Consider the following 26,597-nt stretch of genomic DNA (forward strand, 5'->3'; position numbering starts at 1 on the left):
ATTATAGACTAGACTAATTCTTTGTCTTTCTAGTATATACCTACCAGTGACCACAAGTATTGGACTTAATAATTAAATAAGGTGCTTTAGATGTCTTTTTAACGCAAAATTTAAGTCATTAGAGAAAAAACATTAGTCTCCAGTTTATTTTATATACGAATTTATGTAGAAAATCGCAGTTGGTTCCAAAGTGTCTGTAAACATATTACTTCCAAACCGTACAAACTTAAATTCAGTCTCCAAGACGTAGGTATTTATTACACTCGTAGAGTGAAATCATATTTGCAAAGTGAGCAAAATCCGTTTAACGCAGAACATGATATTTTTTGTTATTAGAAAACGGTTCTGTTGAATTGAGTTACAAAAAGAAACGTTTAGTATTAAACCCCAAACGTGAAATCTATAGAATCATACTCGGACTATTGTCCGTCAAAAAATATGTAATAGAAAACAAGAACACATAAAAAAAGAAAATTGTTTTTTACAGAGTATTTTTTATTCTTTACTGAAAATGTTATCATAAATTTTTAAGACTCGGTTGCTTCCTTACTGTATTAGACTTTAAAATCCATTTATTTGCAAATTAACAGCTGAGAGCATAGATCTGTTAATTTATTTATCATGAAAATATTAGTTTACAGATTATGTTCCAACCACGCACGATAGTGCCCTCTAGTTTCAATTTTATTCTTTCAAGGTAAGAAACCTAACTAGCAGAACAAAGAAAGCTATTATTTCTTTCTCCTGCAAATCATGAAACATTGATTTCATAACTTTCCGATTAAATGTCGAAAGCAGACGAAGGTTCAGGTATTGTAGTAATGAAACAAATGCTTGAAATTCTGATAACTTTATTGAAAAGCTGAAAAACAAAACAAATACAAATATACAAATAATACAACAAAATAATAAACAAAAGTTGTTTACCATATCCACATTAACTGGAATTCATTTTTACACATACGGTTCCAATGATATACAGTATGACATCTCTTTTATATTGTTTTAAAGAATTTTAATATCTAGTATATAATTATAAAACTTTGTTTATAAATCGATAAAAATGCCACTATTAAGCTTACATTAAAATTAGATAAACTATGCAGTCTTTAAAAAAAATACTAATTTACAAATTAATTTAAATGGAGGGAGGGGTACTGTTTGAATATTTCGACGCACTTTGAAAGCATCAATTGTAATGCATGATTATGTAATACTGTGTGCAATGAAAGCCCTCTAAAGGCTTTTAAAATGCATCGTGAATATAAACGAGCCACACTATTGTTGTTCATGTTTAATAAACCTAAGCGAGATTTTCATAAACAACTCTCCTCTTATCACACCTGAAAACCCAAAAATCATATTTTGAATATGAATTTTTATAAAAATATATCTCGTTTTGAGCCACAAGGACATGCCCCAATTAACCTAATTTGAGCCCAAAATAATCCAGAAATTACACAAAAGAACACCAATCACAATCAATGACTAACCTTATGCTTATGAAAACCTGGCAAGCTACCTTATTCCTAATCAAACTAACTGTCAACTTGGTTTGTACTTAAATTAGAAGACGTGGCTGCTGACTGGACATAATTAGTATAAACCGGCAACACGGTACACGTTACAGCTACAGGAGAGCTCGGCAAATTAGGATATGTAGTGGGCGCCTCGCCCGTCTTCGGCGATTCCTGTTTTTCCGAAGCCTCAACTTCGATCGTTTCCGGTTCCAGGTGCTTGCTGAATTGTGGATAGCGTATTCGCATCGCGTCCACAACGTCCAACAGATTCTTCGAATCCATGGCCAGGACGTGGGCGGCCCCCAGCATCCCCCTGAAACAAAACGTGAGTATCCTGACAAGCCACCGTATTGTTGTCTCGTACTTTCTATATTCGTTATCTAACGTCGTCTGGCTGTAATGTTGTGCCAGTTTCATGGCATTCACCAACTCGGTCATATCTTTAGAGAGCACTTTATGGGCCATTTCAACTTCGCGCTGCGCTGACGTCGGGAAAAAGTTGACGATTTCGTCGACGCTTGCAAGCAGACCTCGCAGCTCTAAGCCCACTCGCCTCACGAGGTCGAGGTACTGATCGGCGTGAGATTGTTGCACTCCTTGCGAGAGGGCCATAACGGCTTTGACCACTTGCGTTGTGCAGTCGTACACCTTGTCGTTGGTGCGGTCCAGATCGGCCGTGGGCGGAGGGGCAGCCGTCTGCAATAACATATTATTACGATTTCAATAATACAAACAAAAATTTAATTACAAACAGGATCAAGAATTACTTTTTTCAGTTTTATTGTGCATCAAAACTGTGTTCACGACCATCTTAAAATTTTAAGCTTTACTCTTAAAGATGAATTTTTGGAGAAGTCCGATTAAGCCATAAGGGATTTCTTCATTGTTTCGGTGCAAGTTACGAAAAAGTTTAGTAAAGTTTTTTTTGTTGAATTTTTAAGAAAAATAATACACAAAATGGTTTCCTTACAAGTGCATAAGGTGACCAGTTACAGCTTTGTCCTGTTTTATGATTTTGCCTTGATTTGTCCCGATTTTTATACAGACCCAAATATCCCGAGTCCGGGTTTTAAGATTTTTAAGTTTAATTCACAAAAATTAATGTATCTATCTAACTAGGATTTGTGCTTTCTGCTCGACTTAAAATTTTCCGAAATTCTCGGATTTTTAAAAAATTTCTGAAATTTAATTATAAAGAATAAAAATAAAAGTTTCCAAATAACACAAAAAACCATTTATTTTACTTTAGTTTTCTCAACACTTTATTGGATCTCAAAAGTAATGGTAAAAAATTGATAGTCTCAAGTAAGGCCAGATTAGAAACATTAGTTAAATACAATAAATTTGGATAATACTTATTATAAAAAAAAATTATTGCAAAAAGTGGAAAAATTAGTTATGTAGAGGTAGAATAAGTAGATATTTAGAGGTACAACACATATACCAACAATCAACAAACAATTATTTTTATGAATATATATCCTTTTCAGTTCATAGTAGAATTGCGCACTTGAATTTTTTGGAGTAAAAAATAAAGCACAAATTGACAGTTTCTGTAAAAGAAAAGAATTCTGTGTTAAACTAAATCCCAGCGACTCACTTTGAGCTAAAAAAATCCACCAGAAACTCTGAATTTGTGCTCCATTTTATTCAAAAAAAAAAAAAAAATCCGCTGTAGCAAAATTCTATTATGAACTAAAATATAGAACTCATCTCATTTTAAATATTTGTAGCGGATTGGAAAATTCAAGAGTTATAATTTTTTGAGAAAAACATTAAAATCAATCAAGTCTTACGGAAACAGTACAGAAATATAAGTAGATCAGCAAACATATGCCTAAAACTGTGTTTTTAATTAGAAAAATAGAAGTTTCGTTTTTTTTTATTTAATTTTTAAACAACACACAATTTTTTTTCAATTTCATAAACTCGTAAATTACAGGATATAAATTTATAAATTATGATATCATTTCAAGCAATTTAAACCTAAAATTAAATAATAATAATAATAGAAAACCATTTCAATTTGTTGCAAATTAAAATTAATTGTGTTGCGCAAACCGGATACTAGTTTAAAACAAAATTTCTAAGATGATCAAATATTCCAAATAATTTTCAAAAACCTTCACTTCACTTCTTTTGTCCACTTCGAAGAAATGTTTTTTGTACGTAAAATGTTTCAGGAAATTTTCAGTAGTTTAATGATTACATGTTCACTATTTGGTATAACGCTGTTATCTTTATTCATCATTGTCTGACGATTGGAATTTGTATGTTTCCGCAATAATTAAGTATACTAATTGCGAGGTTTTACTTTTATAAGTTTTATTACTTATTCCCATTTAAATATGTATAGAAATATGTATAAATAAAAGTCATTAGCAAATTAAAATATTGTAGTTACATAATATAAATTTGTAGGTGAAATGCTTGATATTAAAATAAAATTAGCTAGGTTAAAGTGGTAATGCATAAATAAGACTTGTTAAGAAAAAATAACGCTACTTATAAAACACAATAGGTATTTAACACCCACACACAACTAAGCGAAATATTTTATATGCGAGACGTGGATTAAAAACAAATTTTGACGTGAAAATTTTTTAGTTTTTTTTTTAAGATGAAATGAACAAACCCAGTAGCGATGTAGTATCATGTGGAGGAAAGTAAAAAATGTAATTGCACCTCTCAAACAAAAAGATTTTTATTGATACATTTTTTTCCTTAATAAATATGAATAATCTTTAGTAATACTTACTATTTTCACACAGCGTTATTAATTATTACAATTTTTACCTTGCGGTTATTATTTGTACCTAACAATTACTATTTTTTACCTGGAATTTACCACATTTACGTAGCAATAATTATTTTCACCTTATCTTATATAGCGTTTACGAGGTACTAAACAAGTGTACTTAATTAAATGATGAAATAAACTAGCGTGTAATTTTTTTCCCTTTAATATAATGCAAAAGTCAACATATAATAACATAAAATGCAACAACCTAACGAAGAGTCAGGTTATCACAAAAATTGTCTTGGTTCTTACGCTTCAAACAACGAAGTTTTTTTAGTTCATAAATAAAATAAATTTTATGCTAGAGCTTATTGTTCTCAATTTATGAATTTTTAATGTATAAAATAAAAAATATCTCCAGACGTGGAACTCTAAGCTGACCAACTTTGGATTTTCGACATTCAAATAATTAAAATCAATTTTCGACTATTTTTGCATTATTTTCGTTTTCGCTGTTATATTATATTCATTAGCTTTGCTTACCTTTGGTTTGCCCGCATCCCCATTTTCAGAACCGCTGTTTGGAGTATGACTACGCTCACTTTTCGCAGTGATAGTCATGGTGATGGACCCAGAAGGCGAATGGCTTTTGCTACTACACTGTGAACCTGTGCTACTCTGTATACCATTTCCACTAAACGACATATTAGCTAAACTACTGGATAACTGTTGAGTTGCAGCACTTGTGTAATTTGGACTAGTCGGGAGTGAATTCAACGACTGAGAGTTGCTGTGAAGTGTCTCACTCTCGGTCGAAGGTGTCGCCATACTTAAGCGTTTCTTCTACAATTAAATAGTCATTAGGGTTGTAATTAAAATTTCATTTGAAATTACAAGATTAGTCTCGGATTCGGCCAACCATCGCGAATCTTCCTCGGATTCTTTCTGCTGTTGCCGAAGTCTCTCTTCTAATACTTTATGATTAAAGTTGGACTGGTTCGCGAATCGCGATTTTTCCAACAGAAGGTCACCGTAGAGAGACTGTTGTGGGGACGAACCGGCCTAAAAATCACACAATCGTAGCCCTATGATAATTAAGACACGAAACAAAAATAAAAAACAAAAAGGTGCAACATGCTATATTATATGTATTTCTACTTACGTCGAAATTAACTAAATAAAAACAACCGTGCATCATTATTTACTCATGCACAAGCATGCGTTATCACAACAAAAACCTGTCTAAAAAACTAAGTCTATTAAGTACGAATTAAACACACATCATTCGAAATCAAGCCATGCTTGACTCGAACCTGTTTTTGCTCTTGCAACTTGTTATCAACTGCCTTTTGTATGAAGAACGGCTGTTTATGGGCGCAACTTTTAACGTCAGCCCCCCCGAAATCATAAATGCTTTCTTCAAACTGTTGCATCTCTTTGGCTTTATCAGGGAATTGGTACACCACAGGCTCGGGATGGTAACTGGGGATAGAGTCGGGATCGTGCGCCACCCCCTGGGACTGCTTCCGCTCCAGGGAGCCCATTTTGGGCGAAAAGGCCGCCGTGTGGCTGTTGGTACGCTCCAAAGAGCCCATTTTGGGAGAATTAGTTTTAGATTTGCGCTCAAGCGAGCCCAACTTGGGGCTAAACATCCCCGATTTTTCCAAACTACTGTGCGAGCTATGAATCAAGTGCGCGTTGCGCTCAAGCGAATTCATATTAGGGGAGACATTCTCACCCCCATCGCTTATTTTCCGTTCGAGCGAACCCATTTTAGGGGTTGTACTCCCGGTACTGGACCGCGATGGGGTTCTTTCGAGCGTACCCAACTTTTTAAGGTAGGTGGGTTCAGGCGCAGTGTCGGGAACCTCAGGATCGAGTTTTTTCAAATTCTGGATGGGTATGGGACACGTTTTTAGGACAGGTTCGGGAACATCTTCCTTCTTTTCGAAATCTACGGCTACTGTGTTAAATACCGAAGCTGGAGTGGTGTAAGCAGCTGGGCTTAAGCCGCGAGTTTCGTTCTCTTTCATCAAGTGGGCCAAGACTTCCGGGTTTTGGGCCACTATGTAGGTCTGTGGGCCGGTCGCGTCAAGGGAGGCCAAGGAGGAAGAGTCGACGGCTGGACAACAAGTTGTAGAAAAAATTAAGTATGTCACACGGGTGTTACCTTGCATGGGGTACCGGGAGGGCTTAGGAGGTGGGGGGAAATCGTCGTTGGGGCCCCACGACATGGCGGCGGCCCGACGATTCTCCCGTCTGAGAGTCTCTTGAACCGCCGATCGTTCCTCGAGTAAAATTTCACTACAAAAAAATCATATAGCTAAGAGACCAATTTTTTGCAAGTGTATTTACTTTAATATCTCCTTGATTTCCTTAAAGCTGGGCCTTTTGCTGGGCTCGTAGGACCAGCATTGGGACATGAGAGAGTACAACCTGGGGGGACAATTCGGCGGCAAAGCTAGTCGTTCCCCATTCTCAATTTTCGTTAAAACCTCGTTATTTTTGACTCCTTGGAATGGCTTAATACCGTACATTAAAATCTCCCACATACACACACCTACAGTTTAGTAACGTACGTAATAAAATTACTTTGTCGCGAAATAACTCACCAAACATCCAAACATCGCTCGCTATAGTAAAACGCCTAAAGTTTATGCTCTCCGGGCTCATCCATTTAATGGGCAACTTCCCTTTCGACGCTTTATAGTAACTCTGGTCGTCATTCATCGACCGTGAAAGTCCGAAATCGCCCAATTTCACGGAAGTGTGTGAACTAACTAGAACATTTCTAGCTGCTATATCTCTATGTACAAATTTCTTAGATTCTAAATAACTTAAAGCTGTTGACAGCTGGAATGCATAAAGTAACAGTGTGGCCAAATCAAGGTCATCTTTGTTGTTCTGCAAGTAAGCTCGCAGTTCGCCCAACTTTGCCAGTTCCATTACGATCCAAACTGGGCTTTCGGAGCAAACGCCGATCAATTTTATTATGTGTTGGTGGTCAAATTTTTGCATTATATCTTTAAAACAAAATTAGACCGTCACGAACCACAATGTGTACAGAATACTCACAAGCTTCTTCTAGGAATTTTTCAGTGGTGTTTAGATCGGCTTCCCTTTTGCACGTTTTCACAGCCACGGGAATAAGACTCCCGTCTTTAGCCTTGTAAGTCCCTTTGTGGACATCCCCGAATTGGCCCTCACCCAAAATTTCACCCAACTGGATTTGGTCGCGTTGCAGTTCGTAACTTTTGGCTAAAAACCGCAATGAACCTCTTATCTATTAATTGCTAACCTTGACTCACTTGCAGGTGTTGAGTAATCGCCTTCTTCGTCAACAATTTCGGCGTAATCTTCTGAAAGCATAGTTCCAGTGTTACCAGAATTTCGATTTTTATGTTTTGAAGGGTGTGAATCTGCAAGAGATTAATTTTACAAATTACAACAGAGTATTTTTAGAAATGATCCAATTCTAATCCTAGTGACTAATACTAACCTTTACAAGGACAAGGAAACTGTTTCCAAACAGTGGCTTGCAAAACAAAAGCACCAGTTACAAAACGAGCGAAAAACTAAAGTGACTAATTTGCTATTCTATTATCTCAGCGATAACGGATTTGGCAAATATTGTTCCCAGATAGTTGTGTCTTATTTACTTACCTTTCTTGTTCCAAATGGAAGTCTGACTTCCCGAGTGCAGTCTGCAATAGCCATCTATCAAATCGGCGAGGCTCTCGGCCGTTTCTAAGTTAGGACAAGTGAAAAATAGAATTTCTTGTGCTCCGGCAACTCGCAGTTGCAACGTCGCTTTGTTATGCTCTTCGCAATCACTGACTAGAGTTTGAATCGCTTGAATTTGGTCAAAATTCGCAATTCTGGTGGTGCTTGATGTTTGTACGTTGGTGTAGGATATCCCCAAATCCGGCCCGATGACTAATTCGACGGGAACTGACCAGCTACTCCCTAAATCTACCCGGAATCGCTCTTGGTCGAACTTATAATACAACGTTAACGTTTCTAAAAACTTAAACATGCACTCGATGTCGGTCATGTTGACGTATTTTTTAAACTGGCTCTGGATGCTCTTGCGCAACGTTTTCGGCTTCATCGTGCTTAAAATTCGTTGTGGAATAAATTTGTGGAGCCCGACTTCTCGTTCCAAATATTCAAAATTCGATTTTTTGTCTAGCGGGTTCGGGGGTGTTTCTTTGAAGTATCTACGGATTTCTAGACAGCAGAGCTGCACCACTACGTCCTGTTCTATTCGTATGTTGCAATCGGAGAGGTAGTCGTTTTTCACCTTCAAGAATAGAAGCACAATTAATTTGGAACGGATTGTGTAGATTGTATTGATTTCCCGTTACATTCAAATTAATGGTAATCCGGTGAATAACAACGTGATTGAAAAAGCGACATAATTACGGGCAAGTAATTGCTTTCCTTTTGAAATTAAAAAGCAACAAAGATGGTCATTATCGGGTGAAAGACGAAAAAGTGCACGCGACGCAGCTTTCAAAGTAAAAGTGTTCGCAGGAATTTCCACACGCAAAGATAAACAAATCCACTGCTGCGCGAGTGATCTCAAATAGGAAGAATATGTTGCAAGAAATTACACAAGAGTCACGCACTCGTAAATAACAAACATAATATAGAAAACGTTTCAGAAATGAAAAGAGCGGAAATATTTTCGTACCTGGTCGTAGTAGTAATGAAAGGTGACCTTGTCTTTATCACATAAATCTTGAAGACTAGTCGGTAAATACCGAATCCTGAGGTCGTATCGCCATTCCGAGTTGGGATGTTTGGCTAGATACTTGTCCTGGACCTGCTTCATCGTCAAATCCTGATGCAGCCAATAGACCTACCGCAGGAGATTAAAATTTCCGGGGCAAAATAATGGGCAATACCGACCTCTCCGGTCGAGGGCCTGCACAACCTCATGGCATAAAGTCCGGTGTAGTATCTCTCTCCTATCGATAATCTCTCGGTGACTGTGGAAATTATCCCTTTGACATCGACGGCGTCCCCATACTTGATGACGTTGAACCCTCCGTTGGGGAAGTGCACCTTCAGCATGGACCTGTCAGTGGAGACAGGGCTACTGTGCGGTGACTTTTTCGGGCTGTCCATCCTGTTGCGGACGCACCGGACTGGGGAGCCCTGGTTCACGGGGGGTGTAGGTGAAACATCACTGCAAAAATTTAAAAAATGCATCCCACCGCGTTAATAAACAACTCACTAATTACAAAATCCCGTGAGAATGCTTACTCAAGTTCACGTATTTTTTGCTTCTGGCAAAGTATCAAACCGTTTCCAAAATTACTATATCTAATTATAAATGTGAGGATTACTCACATAATTTTACGTTGCATACAATGAACCCCGAGCCGGTCAACAAGTCATACATGTGCTCTTATACAATGGTGTAATGACCCTTTCTTTATGCGACAAAAACCACTCTATCATCACAACCGCTAATTGATAAACTTATCCGGGCAACGCGAGCAAGACAAACGCACGAAAAGCCTCCGGTCACAATGTGTGACATCGCGCAATACAAAACGAACACAACGTATAAATAAACTTTAATGAAAATAACTCCAATTAAGAAACTCGATGCTTCCGCTTGTTGCCACATCGACGTTTTCATTCCTCTTAAAAAATAAAGAAAATAAAAATAACCGGTTAATGAGGAAGTCAAAAAAATCACATCCTTTTGTACGCACAATAAGACGAATTATTTATGAAAAAAATCGGTTTTGTTCTTTGTTCCTGCTATTCACCAAATGTTTCAAGTATTTAGAAAATAAAGATCATTATTACCATTATACGACCACATAATTTGGTCTTACTTTTCCTTCAAATACAGAAACTTGAACTGGAAAAATCCAAACTTGCCTTACAAGAAACCGAGAAACTAAGATAAATACTTGTGCCAATTATTCATATTTTAATAAACGACTCAATTAAACTTAATTGTGCTAGTTAGGTGTGAAGTGTTTCATTAGAGTTATAATTAAATTCAATTTAGTAGTATTATCATTCAAATGGTATTTACCTTCAACTAATTTAATACAGAATAGTTTAACACCACCACGTTTTATACACAAAAATACGCAAAACTCTGAATCGCATGTGATTTATTTCCTGTGTTCTGCAAAAATTCATATCTTATCACAGCAATGTCAACAAATAATTACCACCAATTTATAATTTAACCTTGGTAGTCCCACGAGGCACAGCAAAAAATCAAAAATCAAACAAATTATTTTTGATGATATAAAATGTAACGGAGAAAAAATGTGCATGCACAGCGCTTCCGGGTGATAAGATAATGTGACAAAACAAAACAAAACACATGTGATTTATTAATACAACGAAATTTTTACAGTTAAAAAAATTAAAACAAACATAAAGAAAATCTCAGGATTCAGGAAATATTACAACACAGACATAATAAATAAGACTGTTATGAGTGATTTTGCCAGCAAAACGGCAGTTGGGCGAAAACATCATAAAAAATTAAAAATACTATCCCGATCTGAAACAGAACGGAAGAGTTTGCGATAAACATGTTAGGATGTTTTAACAGACTTGATAAATATCAAACAAACCGCCTGAAACATTTATTTAATCGTATAATTTGTAAGCAGCTGTTTGTCTTTCCAAACAACAAATCGCAATTTTTGAAGCCATACCAACAAAAACATGTCCTCTCAGCGACCCGGAATTTCATTGCCGCCCGGAAAAAATCACCAGACATGGAGTCGTCATGAAATAATTGCCCCGACAGCCGTCAGATAGCGCACGTTTATCGGAATCCACTCCGGGCAATAATAGTGAATATGAATGAAAATACTGGCTGCGTGTTTCATACTGACACGACTTTCTTGCTTGCTACCGTGTTTTCAAACAGACAATGTGGCGAGGCTATCAGGTAGGTGTAGCCATGACATCATCCACGAATATCGAAGCCAAGCCAGGTACAGGTATTTCGCAGTGGAAATAATTGCGCCAATAACGCAATTATCGACTTATTTTGCGCGGAATTGTGGATTCCTGCTGGTTTTATTGTCAACTAACGATCCAAGAAACCCATTCAGATATCAAGAGGCCGAATGGGGACATGGAATAATTGGGTGTCGAGTCGCTAGAATTTATTTTCGTAACGTTTGTAATAAATGGGATGCCATCGGATCTTTCACAATTAGGGAGGATTGCGGGAAATCAAAGCGAATTGACGATAATCGAAATGCTGCTGCAAGCGAGCCAGCCCAAGGCATTTCATAATTGGACCAAGAATTTAATCAATTTATTTTCCTAAATTTAAAGAAACAAAGGTTGAATAAGCGAGCAATCAAGACCCCAAACGACCTGTTTTTAGGCCTAATGCTTAGGTCGCGAATTTTTTAAGTAATAGAACAAATTGGAGTTGGAGAACTAAAACTAAGAGCATGGTGTGTTGAAAACTGTCTTAATTAGATCCTACATGATGAAAATTAAAGTTGCTAATTTCAGTTTCTAGTCGAGCTTTAGTTACTCTTGTAATTACCATCGTATGTGAATATGATCAACAAAGTTCATAATTAAGGGAGACAGTAGACTAATTTTTCTTTCATATCTGATAATTCTGGATAAATTAAGTATAGCATAGACCACACATAAAGTTTCTTTTTCCAAAAACATACATAAAAACCATTTTAAAAAGCAATTATTTTATTGACTATCGTGTAGCAATTCCTTAAATACGTTTTTTATGTCAGAATATTTACACAAAGCTCTATGACTAACATAAAAAACATTGAGAAAACAAAATAATTAATTAACAAAATCGCACACATCGTAAAAAACAGCCGCTGAAGTAGTTGCTTAAAAATACCACCATGGGTAGAATTCCTAATACATATGCATACTTCAGCGGCTCCATATATGCCAAATATATGGGTCTCAAATGCCTTAAAAGTCCCACTCTTGATTTAAATATCTAAAGACCCATAAATCCACATTCTTTAAAATATCACTTTTAGCTTGAATAATTTTCACCTAAAACCCAAATAAAATCCACCCACTAAAATTACGAACAACGACAGACCAACAAACCTAAACATCGTTTTATGTGTTCGTTGGCACCCCTGTCTACAAATCCGAAAGCTTTTCCTCAAAATACTTGCAATTTCGATCACATAATAATTTTACGGCCTCTGGCACGCCAAAATGAGATCGTTTTTCGACGTTATAAACAAATTAACTTCCTTATCTAATTTTACACTTTTATTGTTAGTAAATCGGGTCGTAAATAAATTCGTCCATGTTCTGTACACACGGATTATCTAAAGTTCACGATCTGCCGGCATTTTTCTAATAATTTCGCGTTCTAATTTTATCCAAATCTACTTCCAGCTCTGATAGGTATATTTTTAAACTTGTGAAGGTTTATGAACTTTCGAATTTCTTGACTACTTGGAGATCAATTTACCTGTAAGACTTGGGTCTAGGTCTGTGAAACTTCCATGTATTACTCTGCTGTTGTATGCTTCTGTTGTAAATATCTTCCGAGTTTCCAGCACACAACAAACTTCTAGGTCGTAGATTTATGTTAGGTTTAACACTTTTATCATGTTTACGAAATTTAACGAATTGTGCACTGTACATCGTTGGACCACCGACCATACTTGCTCGCTTTACCAGCTCCAACATCCTGGACGACTAAGATAAAAAATTGGATTTTACATATCGCAGGAGGGGAAAGATTTTTCGCACCACAGGAGGTGACTTTTTCAGCTTGTTAACGAACAAAACACTCTTGTTCGGGCAATTTGTATTCCGCTTCAGTCGAATAATATCGGCGGTTTATTGTTCAAATGACAAGGCTAGAAGTGTATGAAATAAGTACGTCACGTTGCAGGTGGGTGTGAAATTAGTCACTGGCGCAAAAGAACCACAAAATCATAAGGAATAAGAGTAATTATGTTAAGCGCGAATGAACTTTTTGGTAAACATTTGATGTAATTCCCAGAATGTATTACCGCCCATGAGCAATAACAGCAATTTCTTTAAAATGTTCGTCAGGAGCCACCAAATCATATTAACGACAAGTGTTTACAAATCCTAAACAAACAACTTTAACATAAGTAATATAAGCGCCATCTATAAATTAAATATTTACGTCTCGGGACATGCGATCTTAAGGATATTATCAACAACTTTCATAAACATTCTTTTTGTAAATTGGGGCGGTTTGAATAATTTTGGTAATGACTTGAAAATAAAACCCACCCAAGAATGGAAAAATCAACTGACCCGAATCACGTGTGAAGACTTTTTCGGCCAATTACACTTTCTACACACTCCAAATAGTTTAAAATCGAGTAGGTAGATGTAAATTGTTACGAAACATCAGGACAATGATGTAAACCTCGTATTACAAGCGCAAACTCGCTTATGCTTATGGTAATTAGCTAATGAAAAAACCAATCTGGGAAAAATATGAAAATTCTATTACCTTGACGCTTCGTGCAGGGTTTGAAACTTAGTCATGATAATAGTAATCAAAATATTTCCAACTGGTTTTCGCATTTACTGGCACTTATCAACAATGTTGGTGATAAATTTAATCGTTACGCTGTAGCCAAGTATTCCTTCACTATCTTGGGCAAATAAACAGTTTTCCAGAGTGCCGATAATTTTGAAAAATGACCGAACCAAGTGACTAATAAACCGCCTTATTAACGATTGAGTTTATTTCACCGCAAGCCACTCCTGTGGTTGCACTCGTGGTTAGGGGAAAAATAAGAGTTAGCCCGCTTACATGATGGTCGATGGTCACTCCAACCACTCGACCAATTCGAGCTTTTATTGCCACCACTCGTGTTTGAAAACAATTCACGTGTTGCACTAAACGTAGCTTAGAACACACTAACAAAAGTGAAATTTCCTCACTATTAGCGTCTTGGGTGTCTATATTTATGCGCACAGGTTCACTCGTGGTTCAAAGGCGATTCCGGCGCTTTATCGAAAAGCACGAGCGCATTTTCCGCCGACCGATTAACAAAGATTCAAGCGACCGACTAGGACTCGAACCGATCGAAAAATAATTAAGCTCATAATGGATACGAAGTGAATCACTTTTGTCAGGAGTGAGTAAACGAGCCGGGTATTACCGCTTTATATAAATACACACCAAGAGTAGTTTATGCGGATTTGTACAATTTACCGGACAAATCCGAGGCAAGCCCAAGCCAATAACGCAGACAGAGACGGCGGTGGCAGCTGTGATGGACAAAAACACCGAAGGCATGTGGTTATTCCAAATAAGGATAACGGTATTTCCGATCAAGGATTTCCTCCACGTCGGCCGGTCGACCTTTTCCTTTCGAGCCCGCATGGAAGCAACGCGAGAAAAACGACCGAATTGTCTTATTCCGATTGCGAAAAATCGGATTTATTGCTTATAAATTATTTGGCGTGCAGTGCAAAGCGACTTATTCCCAGGCGTTGCATGAATGGCTCGCCTACGAGCCATAGTAAAGTGTGATAGTTTACGAGGAAATGCATAATTTAGAGTCACACTCGCTGGAAAAATCCCCTCAAAGACAATAATGGTATATTGTGCTTTGAATATATTGGGAAAGGCAAACCACGCAAACTGATAACTGCTGTTAAAGCTTATTGTTAGCAGATTTGGGTCAGGAAACGCAATTACGATAAAACGTACAGAAACGGGAAAAATTGAAATTAATAGCTGTTTTGAAAACTGTAACACTTCTCGATCATTTTTTGTTACGTAAGGATCTTCGGCGGTCGTTAGTAGGGTCACACGCGTGAAAAATGGTCCAAGTCTAAAGATAAACTACGATCTGTGGGAGTCAGATTCACCTACATAAATACGTTTTATGAACTCATAATTTATGGGCATTTAAACAAAATTAAATCATGTGGAACAGAATTACGATCCCTGGCGCGGCGCAAAAAATTTCGTCAAAAATTCGATTCCAAATGCAGTTTATGCAAAATATGCTATTCTAAGCTCAACCAAAAAATCATAGAATCAACAATAAGTACTTTTAGTAATAATGTAAAAGTTGTTTGCTGCAACAGTAGCCATTTGAGACGTTCCAAAGTGGCATTAATTGGGATTCAATTGGCACTTAAATTCCTTAATCGGTCAATATCGTTATATTCGTCTCATAATTCAAGAAGTAATAAGAGAAACTTTGTGTGGAAACGATAAAACTTTTTAATTTTGCTCTATGTTGCACATCTTGTCTTGATCGTGCTGCACACGTCTATGCCTTTATTTTCCCGTTTTATTAAATGCCAGTTACAATTTATATGGATTGTTAATTAAAAGGTCGCTAAAACTGAAAGGCTGTAGTAGTTGTTAACTCGCGTTGTTTTATTTACGAAATCACAATTTCTCTTTTCACGTCGGAAATGCAATTTTCTGAATAAGACACTTATTTTCACACGATTCTTTAAAAGCTGTTTTACATTCAAATCAAAAACAGGGAAAAGCTTTATTTATAGTAATGTTTTTAAAGTAGTTAAGTCTCGATTCAATTTACGACCCTTGCGAACAGGGCACTAATTAACTAACTTTTTAGATTTCCAGTTATGAATACTAATTTATTTTCAGCATTCTTAATATAAAAGTCAACGAGGGTTCTTAAATTACTTCCAATTTATCCTTATTTATCACAAGATTCCTTTTGTCACATATTTATGTTTATTTACAGTTTGCTAATCACTTTGCTTGTTAGTTTAATCCGTTTGATACAAAAATTGCTGCAATGAGTCACCAACTTGTAATAACTGTTCCGACATGACAACTCATTTACTTTTTTAGTAAATTAAAAATACACGTATGTACGATGTTAAATAGAGAACAATAAATAAATACCAAATTCTCGGTATGACGCATTTTGAAAGTTTATTTTACTAAAAGTAAACTACTACTATTAGCAAAAACTTGGAAGTATCTAGTCCTTACTTTGAATATTTTAAAAATGTAGACACATATTAAACATAATTATGCACATTCGCGTGTAATTTATGTCCGTCCACACTTAACTTATCAAACACCGCTTCATTTACCGCAAATTCGCATCAAAATTACCATTTTTTACCAAGGCAGTGACACAGTTAGATTTCATAAACAAGGATACAAGGACACAGGCACCAAGAGCGTCTTCGATTTTGTCATTTTTATTATTAACTTAAGATGATTCAAATACTTTAAAATTAAATCCAGTTAGTTTGTCATGTAGGTAATTTGAAATTTCAAACCCCGCTGCTTAAAAGGAAATCAAAAAACCCGTTTGTCACTTTTAATTTAATATTAGTAGATTTTCACCTTTTTCATTGCGCGTGAAAAGCAGTCGGTATAAATAAATAATAAACCGCAACATATTAATAAACGAGGCGTTAACCTTTTATAATAGTGGTGTTTGCAATATTTTAGTGACATGCGGTATCAGATTACAATCGGAGCTTAGACAAGTTACAAGTAATTATGTCGCCTAGAAAACTAATAAATCACAAAATTTTTGGTGCTGGTTACACACGACGAGTCAAATTCGTAATAAATTATATTCCGGTGGAATTGGAATTTAATCGGAAAAAATCTTGTTTAGTCATGCGGTTCTGTTCTTTGAACGGTATCACGTATTGTGAATACCATATTATCAAACGAGCATTACTAATTAAAGTCGGGATGCACAAAAGCTATTTCGAACATACAGGATTTAACATTGTCACATCTACCTCAAGCTAATTTTGCGGTGGCCCATTAACTAGAATCAAGACACCAGACAGGTCCTACATATTTAATAAGTTTCAAATGGACGTGTTTTATCGCTTATCTTTGCTACGACTACCCCAGTAACACTTTTTCAACGTCACTTAAGTATTTAGAGACCCACTGATTTTTATTCAACGTTTTTTTCTTCCAATGGCCAATAAATTTCGTATAAACTGCCATCAAAATAGATTCTATTTGATCAAAGAAAATAATGTTCAGACTTTGCATTTTATTTGCACTTGTGCGACTCTTCATAACTACCACAAAACGAGGCATATTTATAAAATCCGAGGTTACAACGTGTGTTAATTTTACATTAGCGGTATTTAGCACCGCCACACTGCAATGCATTCTCCAGATTTTTTAGCTCTACCAACAACCACAAAAGCAAAGCCACATTTTTGCTCTTTTTCAACTACAATTATGGGAAAGGTGTAATTAATTCTCTTCATTAACTAAATGGTGGTGAGAATAATACGAAGTCAATTTACTAAATGAAAATGTAAATAATGCTATTGACAACATTTGGAGTGCTCACCCTCAATTAACCGTAGAGACGTGTTATTCAGGAGCAGAAGTTATAACATGAATATTCGCAAGGAATTTCCACAAGGGTCATCGAAACACTTCCCCATTACACCCTTATAACTGAATATCTTTTGTGTTTTTTCTCATGAAATAAATGTATGTGTGCATGCGGGTGTATTTTTTCTAACCAACTGATAAAAGATTCATAAAATTTACAAATAAAAAAGAAAGAATTGTTGGAATGTAATTTTCCATATGCATCCAATTTTTGTTTGCTTAAAATTACTTGAATTAAAGACAAATATTTGTGGAGTAAAGTGAACTTTTCATTTTTTGTCATTCCACCAGCGTTCCATTCTCACGATAAGTGTCCCACTATCGATTCGATAAACATCCGACTAAAGAAGCCAGCAGATAATAATACAGTCAACAACAAAGGAAGGCAGCAAGATGCATTTAATTTCCGGTTCCGGAAGCTGGTAGCGCATTTCAGAACTCCACTAACTTTCTGATAAGAATTGAAGAGTTGGTTGACGAGTGCTAGTTGTTTGCCGAGAAGAAAAATAAATTCGCTGATAAGACGACACGTAACGATGTCGCTTGTAGTAATTAGATCGAATGTTGTTTTCGTCGAAACATTTTACGACGTTGCTTCGGGTCTTGTTAATCGAAGTGGCGCTCAACAAACGCATCTCTTTTTTAATTAATAAAATGGAGTATTGTTGATAAATGGGTCGGCGTCATCCCCAACCTAGACACCGATATTGATTTCGCCGGCGGGTGTGGTGGTGGTGATGGCGGTGGCGACGCTTTCATCCTCTCTCGCTTCGTCCTGTATCCTTCGGGAGGCTGCATGCCTTTCCTGGCTCACACTCAATTTGCTAAATTTACATTCGTTCCGGATTCGTCTTGGTGTTTCGAATTACAACTTGATAACATGATTACTGATTAGTTTTAGCTAATGGAATAAACGGAGCATTGAGATGATACTTTGGAACATCCCTGCTGCGATTAACTGCGTCGATTGACCTTATCCCAACACCTATCAACGAAAGGTCGCAGAATACCATTATTTTTTAATTGATACATGTGGCGCGTCGAATAATGATAAGCAGTGACAATTACATTTTCAGAAGGCGCCATCAGTAATCATTTATCAAAATATCTTTAAAAAATAAAGTACGCATTCATGTCTTAAAGCCATTCAAGAAAGAGAAAATCCTATTCAAACCTCTTAGACGTTTTATGCAAGCAATTCTCTTTTAATAAGGCTATAATGTTGTATTATAGCTTCATTGGAAGGCATTTTTCAAAACCTTTATGCACTATATTTATCTAATCATTTAATTCTATAAAATAATTACGTAGATGTTCATGTTCATAAAAATGAAACTCAGCAAAAATTCGGATTTTCGACTTTCAATAAATTAGTTTATTAGAAACGACTGCCCAATAAAAACCCAAAAAATCTTCCGTTTTGACAACAGCCAAAATACTTGTAAAGAATTACCTAATCAGTATCCTTTACTTAACTTAACATAGAAAGCAATTACTTTACGGCATAAACAGCAATAAACATTCTTAATTCAATCTGCAACGTCAAGGCCTTTCCGCCCCGGCAAGCGTCACCGGGAACAAATATTTTACAGTTAGTTAAAAAAAAACTGGAAATTTGAATGAATGTATTAATTACTTTTGCGTTTCGGACCAAAACTACATATTTCGCCCCGTAAAAGTTTTCTGTTAATTTTAATAACTGTGGAAGTTACTTTTATCCTTTCGTCAGAAAGCAAAAATTTCAAGTCATTGACGTTGTAAAATCGAGTTTTACTTTTTTCCACTGATTTTTATAAACTTTTAAAATTATACATCAATTTGCATGTTAATTTTTTAACAAAGTACCTACCTGTATACCTGCAGGAAATTAACAAGGTAATACTCAGTCTAAGTAAGTAACCAACGACCTCCAATTACCTTAAAAGAAAATTAACATCTTACATGCAATGAATACTCTTCTTCAATATTTAGTTATCGTATGATAGAATAAAATAAAAATTCAAGACAAAACACAAAGTTTTATTATTGTAAATATTTCCTGTCAAATTCCGTTGTATCGACTGACCAGAGAAAAAATAAAATAGGAATTCCAAACATACAGAAATGTGCAAACGCAACCAGCACCTATTCTTCTCTTTAAATACTTTAAAACAGTAAAATAACATTCAAACTGCGCCTATGTTCTTCAAAAATATTTTTCATTTTTGAGATTAGATACTAAGGGTTCAACAAAATTAAAGATAAGAAATGACCATGACAGTAATGCATATTATTATAAGACGTATATAACACTGAGTGGTAATTTACTGTAAATAAACATGCGTGTGTGAATTTTGTTTTCCAAAAAACAATCGATGTTAAACTCTTTGATTAGTACTAACTCTAAAATCGATAGACGGCATCAATAATAAAAAAGTAACCCAATCCTATTTTCGCCCCCTCTGAAGCAGCAAAACTGCGTCAAACCTTACACAAGACCGCAGAGGGAGCAACAAAAGTCGTTTTAAAAAAATTACGGATGAATCACCCAAACAGGGCGTTCCACCCTGCCTAACAAAATAATGATAGGTATGAGAGCGAATGGTAAGTGTGACCCGAGGAATATGGGTTAGTAATCGTTTAAATAGAAGGGAGGACAACGCCGCCGTTGGGGTGCATATTAAATTCCTACCTCAAACCTCATTTCTCACATTACGTAATCACAAGCCTCAAAGTCCTTCGTTAATTTGTACCAACATTTGATTATTTCTACTGCTTGTGATGAGAATGGTTGCAATTAAAGTAAATTATGACGTGCCAGCGAGGCTTTTGGAAACTTTGTCGACTTCCAGTTCTGCTAGCTTATTTTTTAAATCACTGCCTACCCGCACCTGCTAAACATCGTTTTATTAATACGAACAAGCTGCTCGTTGTAAGAGGCTCATATTTTAATTTTAATAAATAATGTCGTCGCGTCCACAAACAAGATAAGAGTAACACCACTCCGGGTTTTAAGCATCTGGCTAAACAACGCGAGTTTACGCTAGGAAATGATCAAAATCGGCTGATCTGTTACCCGAAGGAACAAAAACGAAATAAAAGCAGTTGTAAAACGTCCCCCGTTTCACGATTTATTACGTGTGAAAACTAAGGCGTTGACATGTTTTAAAGCCCATCGTTTAAAAACGGATTAAGGCTTGTCAAGGGTTAGAAACGATAAGGCTTTGGTGCAAGTCGAGAGTCGTCGCTGTGATATTTGTATTATCTTGCAATATGTAAATAAGCAGTGGGTATACACTATAAAATAGATTTTATCTTGAGCTGCGGCCACCGCATTATATCGATCAAACTTCAACAGAAGGCAGCCGGAATTTTGCATAAAATACATCTGCGTGTTATCCACCATGCAGGAATATACGTTAGTTGACTGCAAATTGCTCCTAACAACTCCGATATAATCTACTGCTTGGCCATCCTCTTCATTAATAGAAACGATTAAAAAACATGACTCCATCAGAGCTTCCGTTTGGGCTACTCGTCACAAATCAAAGTCTAATCACACCTGAAAGCAGGGGTAAGTTCGATGATATCGAAGCAACTCCTTTTCGAACCCGAAGTCGCCGCCTATGGAAGTTAAATGGTTAATTTACCAACTGAATATAAATCGTCGTTGATCGCTTCCAATACAACTTAATTCGCTTCTAACGGATAAATTTAGATTAAGAACATTTGGTGCGGTTAATTTAAACAAACTTTGATCGAAAAAATCAAAGCGAGTTTTATTCAAACGTCCAGCAGGACTAGTCCCCAATAATTTCCGGAATTTATTTCGCACAATATGACAAACAACACGATTTGGCACCGACTCAATATCACTCTAACACTCTAACACAGTCTCAAGGCAAGCGATCGATCAAGATCGCTTAATTATTAAATAATCGAATGCATACGTTACAAAATATTAATAGTACACTTACGTTTCAAGATACTGAAAAACCCTATAAACTGGCTTCCGATACATTAGAAATCCTTCAACTTTTTCCACCATCATTCTACCACTACCACCCTACACCATTCTTCCGTAAAAGCAGAAAAATCTCCGGGGTAACACAGTCGATTAAAAAATCACTTTGAGCGGGGATCACATGCTCAAATTTCGTACTCTGATGACCATAAAGGTAACGCGAGTTAAGTCAATCACGGACGTTTTCTATTTTTGTGGAAACTTTGTGGGGGAGTCGCTCGTGTATTTAACCGCTCACACATAACACGGGTCAGGGAACGTTCGTGTTGATATCACCAGCGAATACGCGAGACTTGCAGTAGACTGATAGTTAAAACACACTGTAGGCGGTATGAAAAGCGCAAGCGCTTTGCTTGTTGTTACCCCCTAATCGTTACGGTTTTACCCCGTGGTGTTTTTATTATTGTTTTACAGGAAGACGGAGTGAAACTTGGCCAAAAGGTGCAACAAAATTGATAAAGTTGCTAAAAGTTACGGCCTGTGATTCGTTTCACTGAAAACAATTAAGCAATTAGAGATTTAAACGTTTTCGTTTTTCAATGTTATTAAAACACAATGCCTATGAACTAATGCAATTACCATGCATGCAGTTATTACTATCGCGTGTGGGTACCCGATTCTAGGAAATCTATGCAGGATGTGTGAGGAAAAAATGTAACCTCCAGTTAGTTCAACAACTGAACAGTTTCTATATCACTTTCTAAATAATGTTCGCAAAACTACCCCATCTGTCTTTAAAACCCTTTCAAAAATAAAGCTACCCCCAGTTAAATTTCGAAATTAAGCAATCACGTATTTTGTAAAGCGAGTTCCTTTTTTCCTATTCATTCGAATGTCACCCCTTTTTGTTACCTATTCAGCAGAAATAATGTAACACGTCGTACCACAATGACTTTTCGGGTGACTGCTAATGCAGGAACCGTAAAACTTTTTGCAAGTTGACAAGATCAATTTGTCTGCACCCAGTGCAAACCGAAGCGCAAACGAATTTTTTTTCTTCGATTTCGAAGACACGACCTAATATTAGATTCCTCCCTTCAAAACAGTTCTAAACTTCGAGACACATAATAAAAGTTTGTTTCATTTTAACACGTATTTCATAAACGTAGTATTGAAATAGTTGTCGCATAAAAATTATGGAGCTGTAAATGCGCTAATATTTTCAAACAAAAAAACAACATCTTTATTACGTGTATGTGCTTACTTCTCGCAATAACGTTTTATTACATATTTAAGACATAAAAACGCTTTGCAAAACTGCATTTTGCAACTTGTTTTCAAACCTGCATACTTATCAAACTCTCAAACTGAGACAAACTTTACTTTTCGCTTTTGACATTTGTAATACGAGCTCAAATATCTCTGTCAATCACTGAATAAACCAGGGATTTACCGCAAATGCGATGGAATTGAATACAAATTGACGAAAACTCGAACAGCTTTGCAAATCGATTAATCCATAATATATTGCCTACAAATTAGTGTCTCAAACCTTTGAACCTTTTTTGCTGTTTACCATAATATTGTTTATGAAATTATGAAAAAGCATACAAAAAACTAATTATAATTATAAATTGTTATAAGAACACAAAAACCAGCCAATTCTGAGCAATTATAGGAATTATTTTAGCAATAAATTTTATTCAGTATTCACTGGAAAGCTTAAATTTGAAGTAAAAATAGCGACTTAATACTGTTTTACCTCACAAATGATGGTTAAGTGCTCGAAATTATCTTACTTATTTTGTGATTCAGCCGATAAACAACTGTCGTCACAATTTAACGGTCGGCTTCAACAACATTATTATATTTCTAGTTGAGCAGAAATTATTTTAATTGCAGAATGAAAAGCTTGCTTAATTAGCCATCGCAATATAAAACCACACATTCTGTATTCCCACAATTTGATACTGACACGTTATTCGAATGCATTTATTTTGCTTGATTGTGCGGTACCATAAAAGTGTTGAACAATTAAATTTCAAAACACGCAATGTTTGCTATTTATTAAATTGGCAATACTGCCATAACAAAATTTAATTAAGTGGCAGCCTGCAGTGTAGCTTAGGCCCTATTTTTTCCACTTTTTGAACCCTGTCTTGTGAACGTTTAGTCAAATAACAAGTAATTAAAAATTAGTTCTATCGGGCAAAAATCGCAACGAAAGCAGCAAGTACTCGTAACAGGGATCCACCAAAATAACAGATTCCAATCATGTCTCCGGCACCCGCATAGCATCACACTATTCGTACAGGAAATGGCATTTTTTTCCCTACAATCAAGTAACAAACACACCTGCTGGGAAATATTTATTAATTCATTTCCGATTGGCAGGTTAATGGCGCTACTTTGTCAATCAGTATGAACAGCCACATCACTTTATCAACGGGCCAAATTAGTAAATTACATCATACTTTCAAAGTTTCATATCTCACGTAACCAACTTATTTCCGGTGACAGGTACGAAAATGAACGTCCACAAGTGTCAATCGAAAAGGGGTTTTAAAGTTTTAAATTCCGCTCCGAATAAGGATACCATTTTCATCGAAGTCATTGTAAATTCTCCATACTTCGCGCCGTAAAATTGTATTTTTATCTGTTCGTGCAAAGACACGAAAATATTAATATTACACTATACATCCTAGATTTAGAACAAAATAGGAAAAACCCAAGTAGAACACCTATATTTATCCAGTATAAGCAACATATTCTTTGCATTATTTTAGTATGTACATATTTCGCTGTATTATAAGCAAAAAAAAAGTTGTGAGATTGAGGAGATCAGACGAAATCATGAAAAAATTGCACGAAATCTAGTGTACAAAATTTGGGGTGTCGTTTACCCTTTAGTAATAATGTTCCAACATACAGGGCTATTCACTTAAAACTCCGCCCCTGGCCAGGTGGAAAAAGCTACACACAGTACGATTTATAAAGCTAACTGGATTCTTATTTCTATATCGCCGTCAACACAAACATAGATTGCCTTTGAAATGGCAGAATCAACCATAGAATCATCGAAATTTTAATAAAATTATTACGTTGCGAATAAAATTACAAAAACAAAGTTTTTTTTGGTTAATGTTCTAAAACCTACTAACTGAACGATTCCATTTTGTCGTCAGGTTAATGAATTTTGCCTGATATAAAATTCTTATTAATCACTACAATACTTGATATTTCACTTCCTTCACATGAAACAATTCTATTTTTCACTTTTTCAAAAACAGACAAGTTTTCTCTAAAGACAATTTCCACTCCACCCCAATATTTTATCACCTTTTTGATAAGAATTACGTTGCTGCACAGACATTACAAGTATTTTTCGTTATCATATAAAAACTAATATCATTTCTGTTTCTTCACTGTTCGAAAATAATTTGATTTCGAAGTAATTTTGTTAGAAAAAAATCGAATAACAAATGTACTCTTTCCCCGTATTCCTATTTGATTTTTATACAGGATGTTAGGGAACCGCCAGGCAATATTTTTATGTGATCACACGAGTTGAAAACCCTTTTTCCAAAAAAAACATATCTCCCTCAAAAAAAAAATTATTGATCTGTCATCTGTTGAGAGCCACTTTGTGACTTATGGTACTTTATTAGCTGTTAACAATTTCGCTAAGCAAAATAAGACATTGTAGCACGGGCACGTTATGAGACTTCTTCATGAATGTTGCTACCATGTAATTAGAAAAATTTATTAAAAAAAAATTAATGCAAAAATTACTAAATGGAGGAAGAATTTAACTTACGTCTGCCGTTTTGTCAATAATTTTAATATTCACGCTAATTTTTATCATGCCAATTCAGTAGTTCTCAACTACTGAACTATCATTTTCAAAATAGTATACGAATTTTACTTGATCGATTCGTTTTACCATTCCCTAACAGGTTGTAGGTATAGTATAAAATCACGTATTCTTTGTAAAGTTTATTTGCATTTGCATTTTACAATTTTTCCCTGGACAGGTGCAAAGTATTAAATAACCCTGTATATTGCTTATATTGTTTTTATTAAATAAAGCCAAATATCAAAAGTCAATATAACTTTCATATTAATTCGTAATATAAAATCAACAAAATGAATGAGCTTTCCAATAAACAGTAAACAAAATCTACTGATAAAAATGTTATAATAAACAAAACCCAATATAAATAATTTCTTATAAATATCAGATTAAAACATATGAATGACTTCAAAAAACTAAAGCGGTTTTACAACAGTATTACAAAAAGATTGATGTAAGGATGTAAGGTCACAAATGTGGTCCATTTTTATTTAAATTTAACAAGGGAACCATATTTTTTGTATCTAAATTATTTATTTTTAATTAGGTAAGTAAAAAAAGTAAAGATTGTTAAAAAAATAGGAAGCAAAACAATTTACACTGACTTGACTCTCGGCCAGTTATACGTAACAAGCGTTTATTCAAATATTTACTCACCTTAGCACCTTTTATGGTACTGTTATTGAATTAATTATTCCTGTTTCGTGCGTTCAAGATCTCTATACAACCATTAAACAATTAGTTCAAAACCAAGTTTTCTAATGCAATTATTCCAAAAATTCATAAGAAATGGAATAATTTAAAACCAATAGACCGCTTTGCATCTATAAATAGCCCATAAATTGGGTCAAATCAAACCCATCAACATTAAAATTAGTGCAAAAAGGTATCAATGATTGCCAAAAATAACCATAAATTTCGGACAAATCATTTGCAAGGAATGCACGCAAACTAAACGATGCGTCAAGGAATAATAAATAAAACTATCCACTTACAATTCCAACCATTTCCTGGCTTTGCTTTCCTTTTCTTTTCATGGAATGGTGCACTTAATATTCAATAAAAACATACACCCGAAATGTAACTGTCAAAAACGCCATAATGCAAGCTACGTTCGCATTCACACACGTGCATTCTGTCCCTGTCATTCCTTA

At 35.5% G+C, this 26,597-nt stretch overlaps 1 protein-coding gene across 9 annotated transcripts; it reads right to left on the reverse strand.

The window, feature by feature from the left end:
* Nucleotides 1-834: 834 nt before the first annotated feature.
* Nucleotides 835-26,595, reverse strand: Fak (Focal adhesion kinase). Of its 9 annotated transcripts, none has more exons than XM_008197662.3 (16): nt 14,072-14,336; nt 12,740-12,969; nt 9,175-9,454; nt 8,957-9,124; nt 7,924-8,563; nt 7,760-7,795; nt 7,569-7,679; nt 7,336-7,518; nt 6,873-7,283; nt 6,616-6,820; nt 6,431-6,564; nt 5,574-6,382; nt 5,155-5,322; nt 4,804-5,103; nt 1,885-2,216; nt 835-1,833 (listed from the first exon to the last, which is right to left on the reverse strand). In XM_008197662.3, exons 2-16 carry the CDS (start codon nt 12,958-12,960, stop codon nt 1,539-1,541), a joined length of 4,293 nt encoding a protein of 1,430 aa, XP_008195884.1. In that variant the 5' UTR covers nt 12,961-12,969; nt 14,072-14,336; the 3' UTR covers nt 835-1,538. The 9 variants fall into 9 exon arrangements, with proteins under 9 accessions (XP_008195884.1, XP_015837462.1, XP_015837460.1 ...); XM_015981976.2 differs by having other exon boundaries at nt 6,237-6,382; nt 14,072-14,331; XM_015981974.2 differs by lacking the exons at nt 12,740-12,969; nt 14,072-14,336 and adding an exon at nt 26,439-26,595.
* Between the last annotated feature and the right edge of the window lie 2 nt (nt 26,596-26,597).

The sequence above is a fragment of the Tribolium castaneum genome, chromosome 3 (assembly GCF_031307605.1).
Source record: "Tribolium castaneum strain GA2 chromosome 3, icTriCast1.1, whole genome shotgun sequence".
Taxonomy (NCBI): domain Eukaryota; kingdom Metazoa; phylum Arthropoda; class Insecta; order Coleoptera; family Tenebrionidae; genus Tribolium; species Tribolium castaneum.

Excerpts from the sequence above, each read along its gene's own strand:
- Fak (XM_008197662.3), bottom strand. The coding sequence starts at position 12,960 with ATGTTGGAGCTGGTAAAGCGAGCAAGTATGGTCGGTGGTCCAACGATG. Across the intron at positions 7,680-7,759 it reads GTTTCCTTGTCCTTGTAAAG|ATTCACACCCTTCAAAACAT; the intron begins GTTAGTATTAGT and ends AATCTCTTGCAG. Across the intron at positions 6,821-6,872 it reads GAGCGATGTTTGGATGTTTG|GTGTGTGTATGTGGGAGATT; the intron begins GTGAGTTATTTC and ends ACTAAACTGTAG.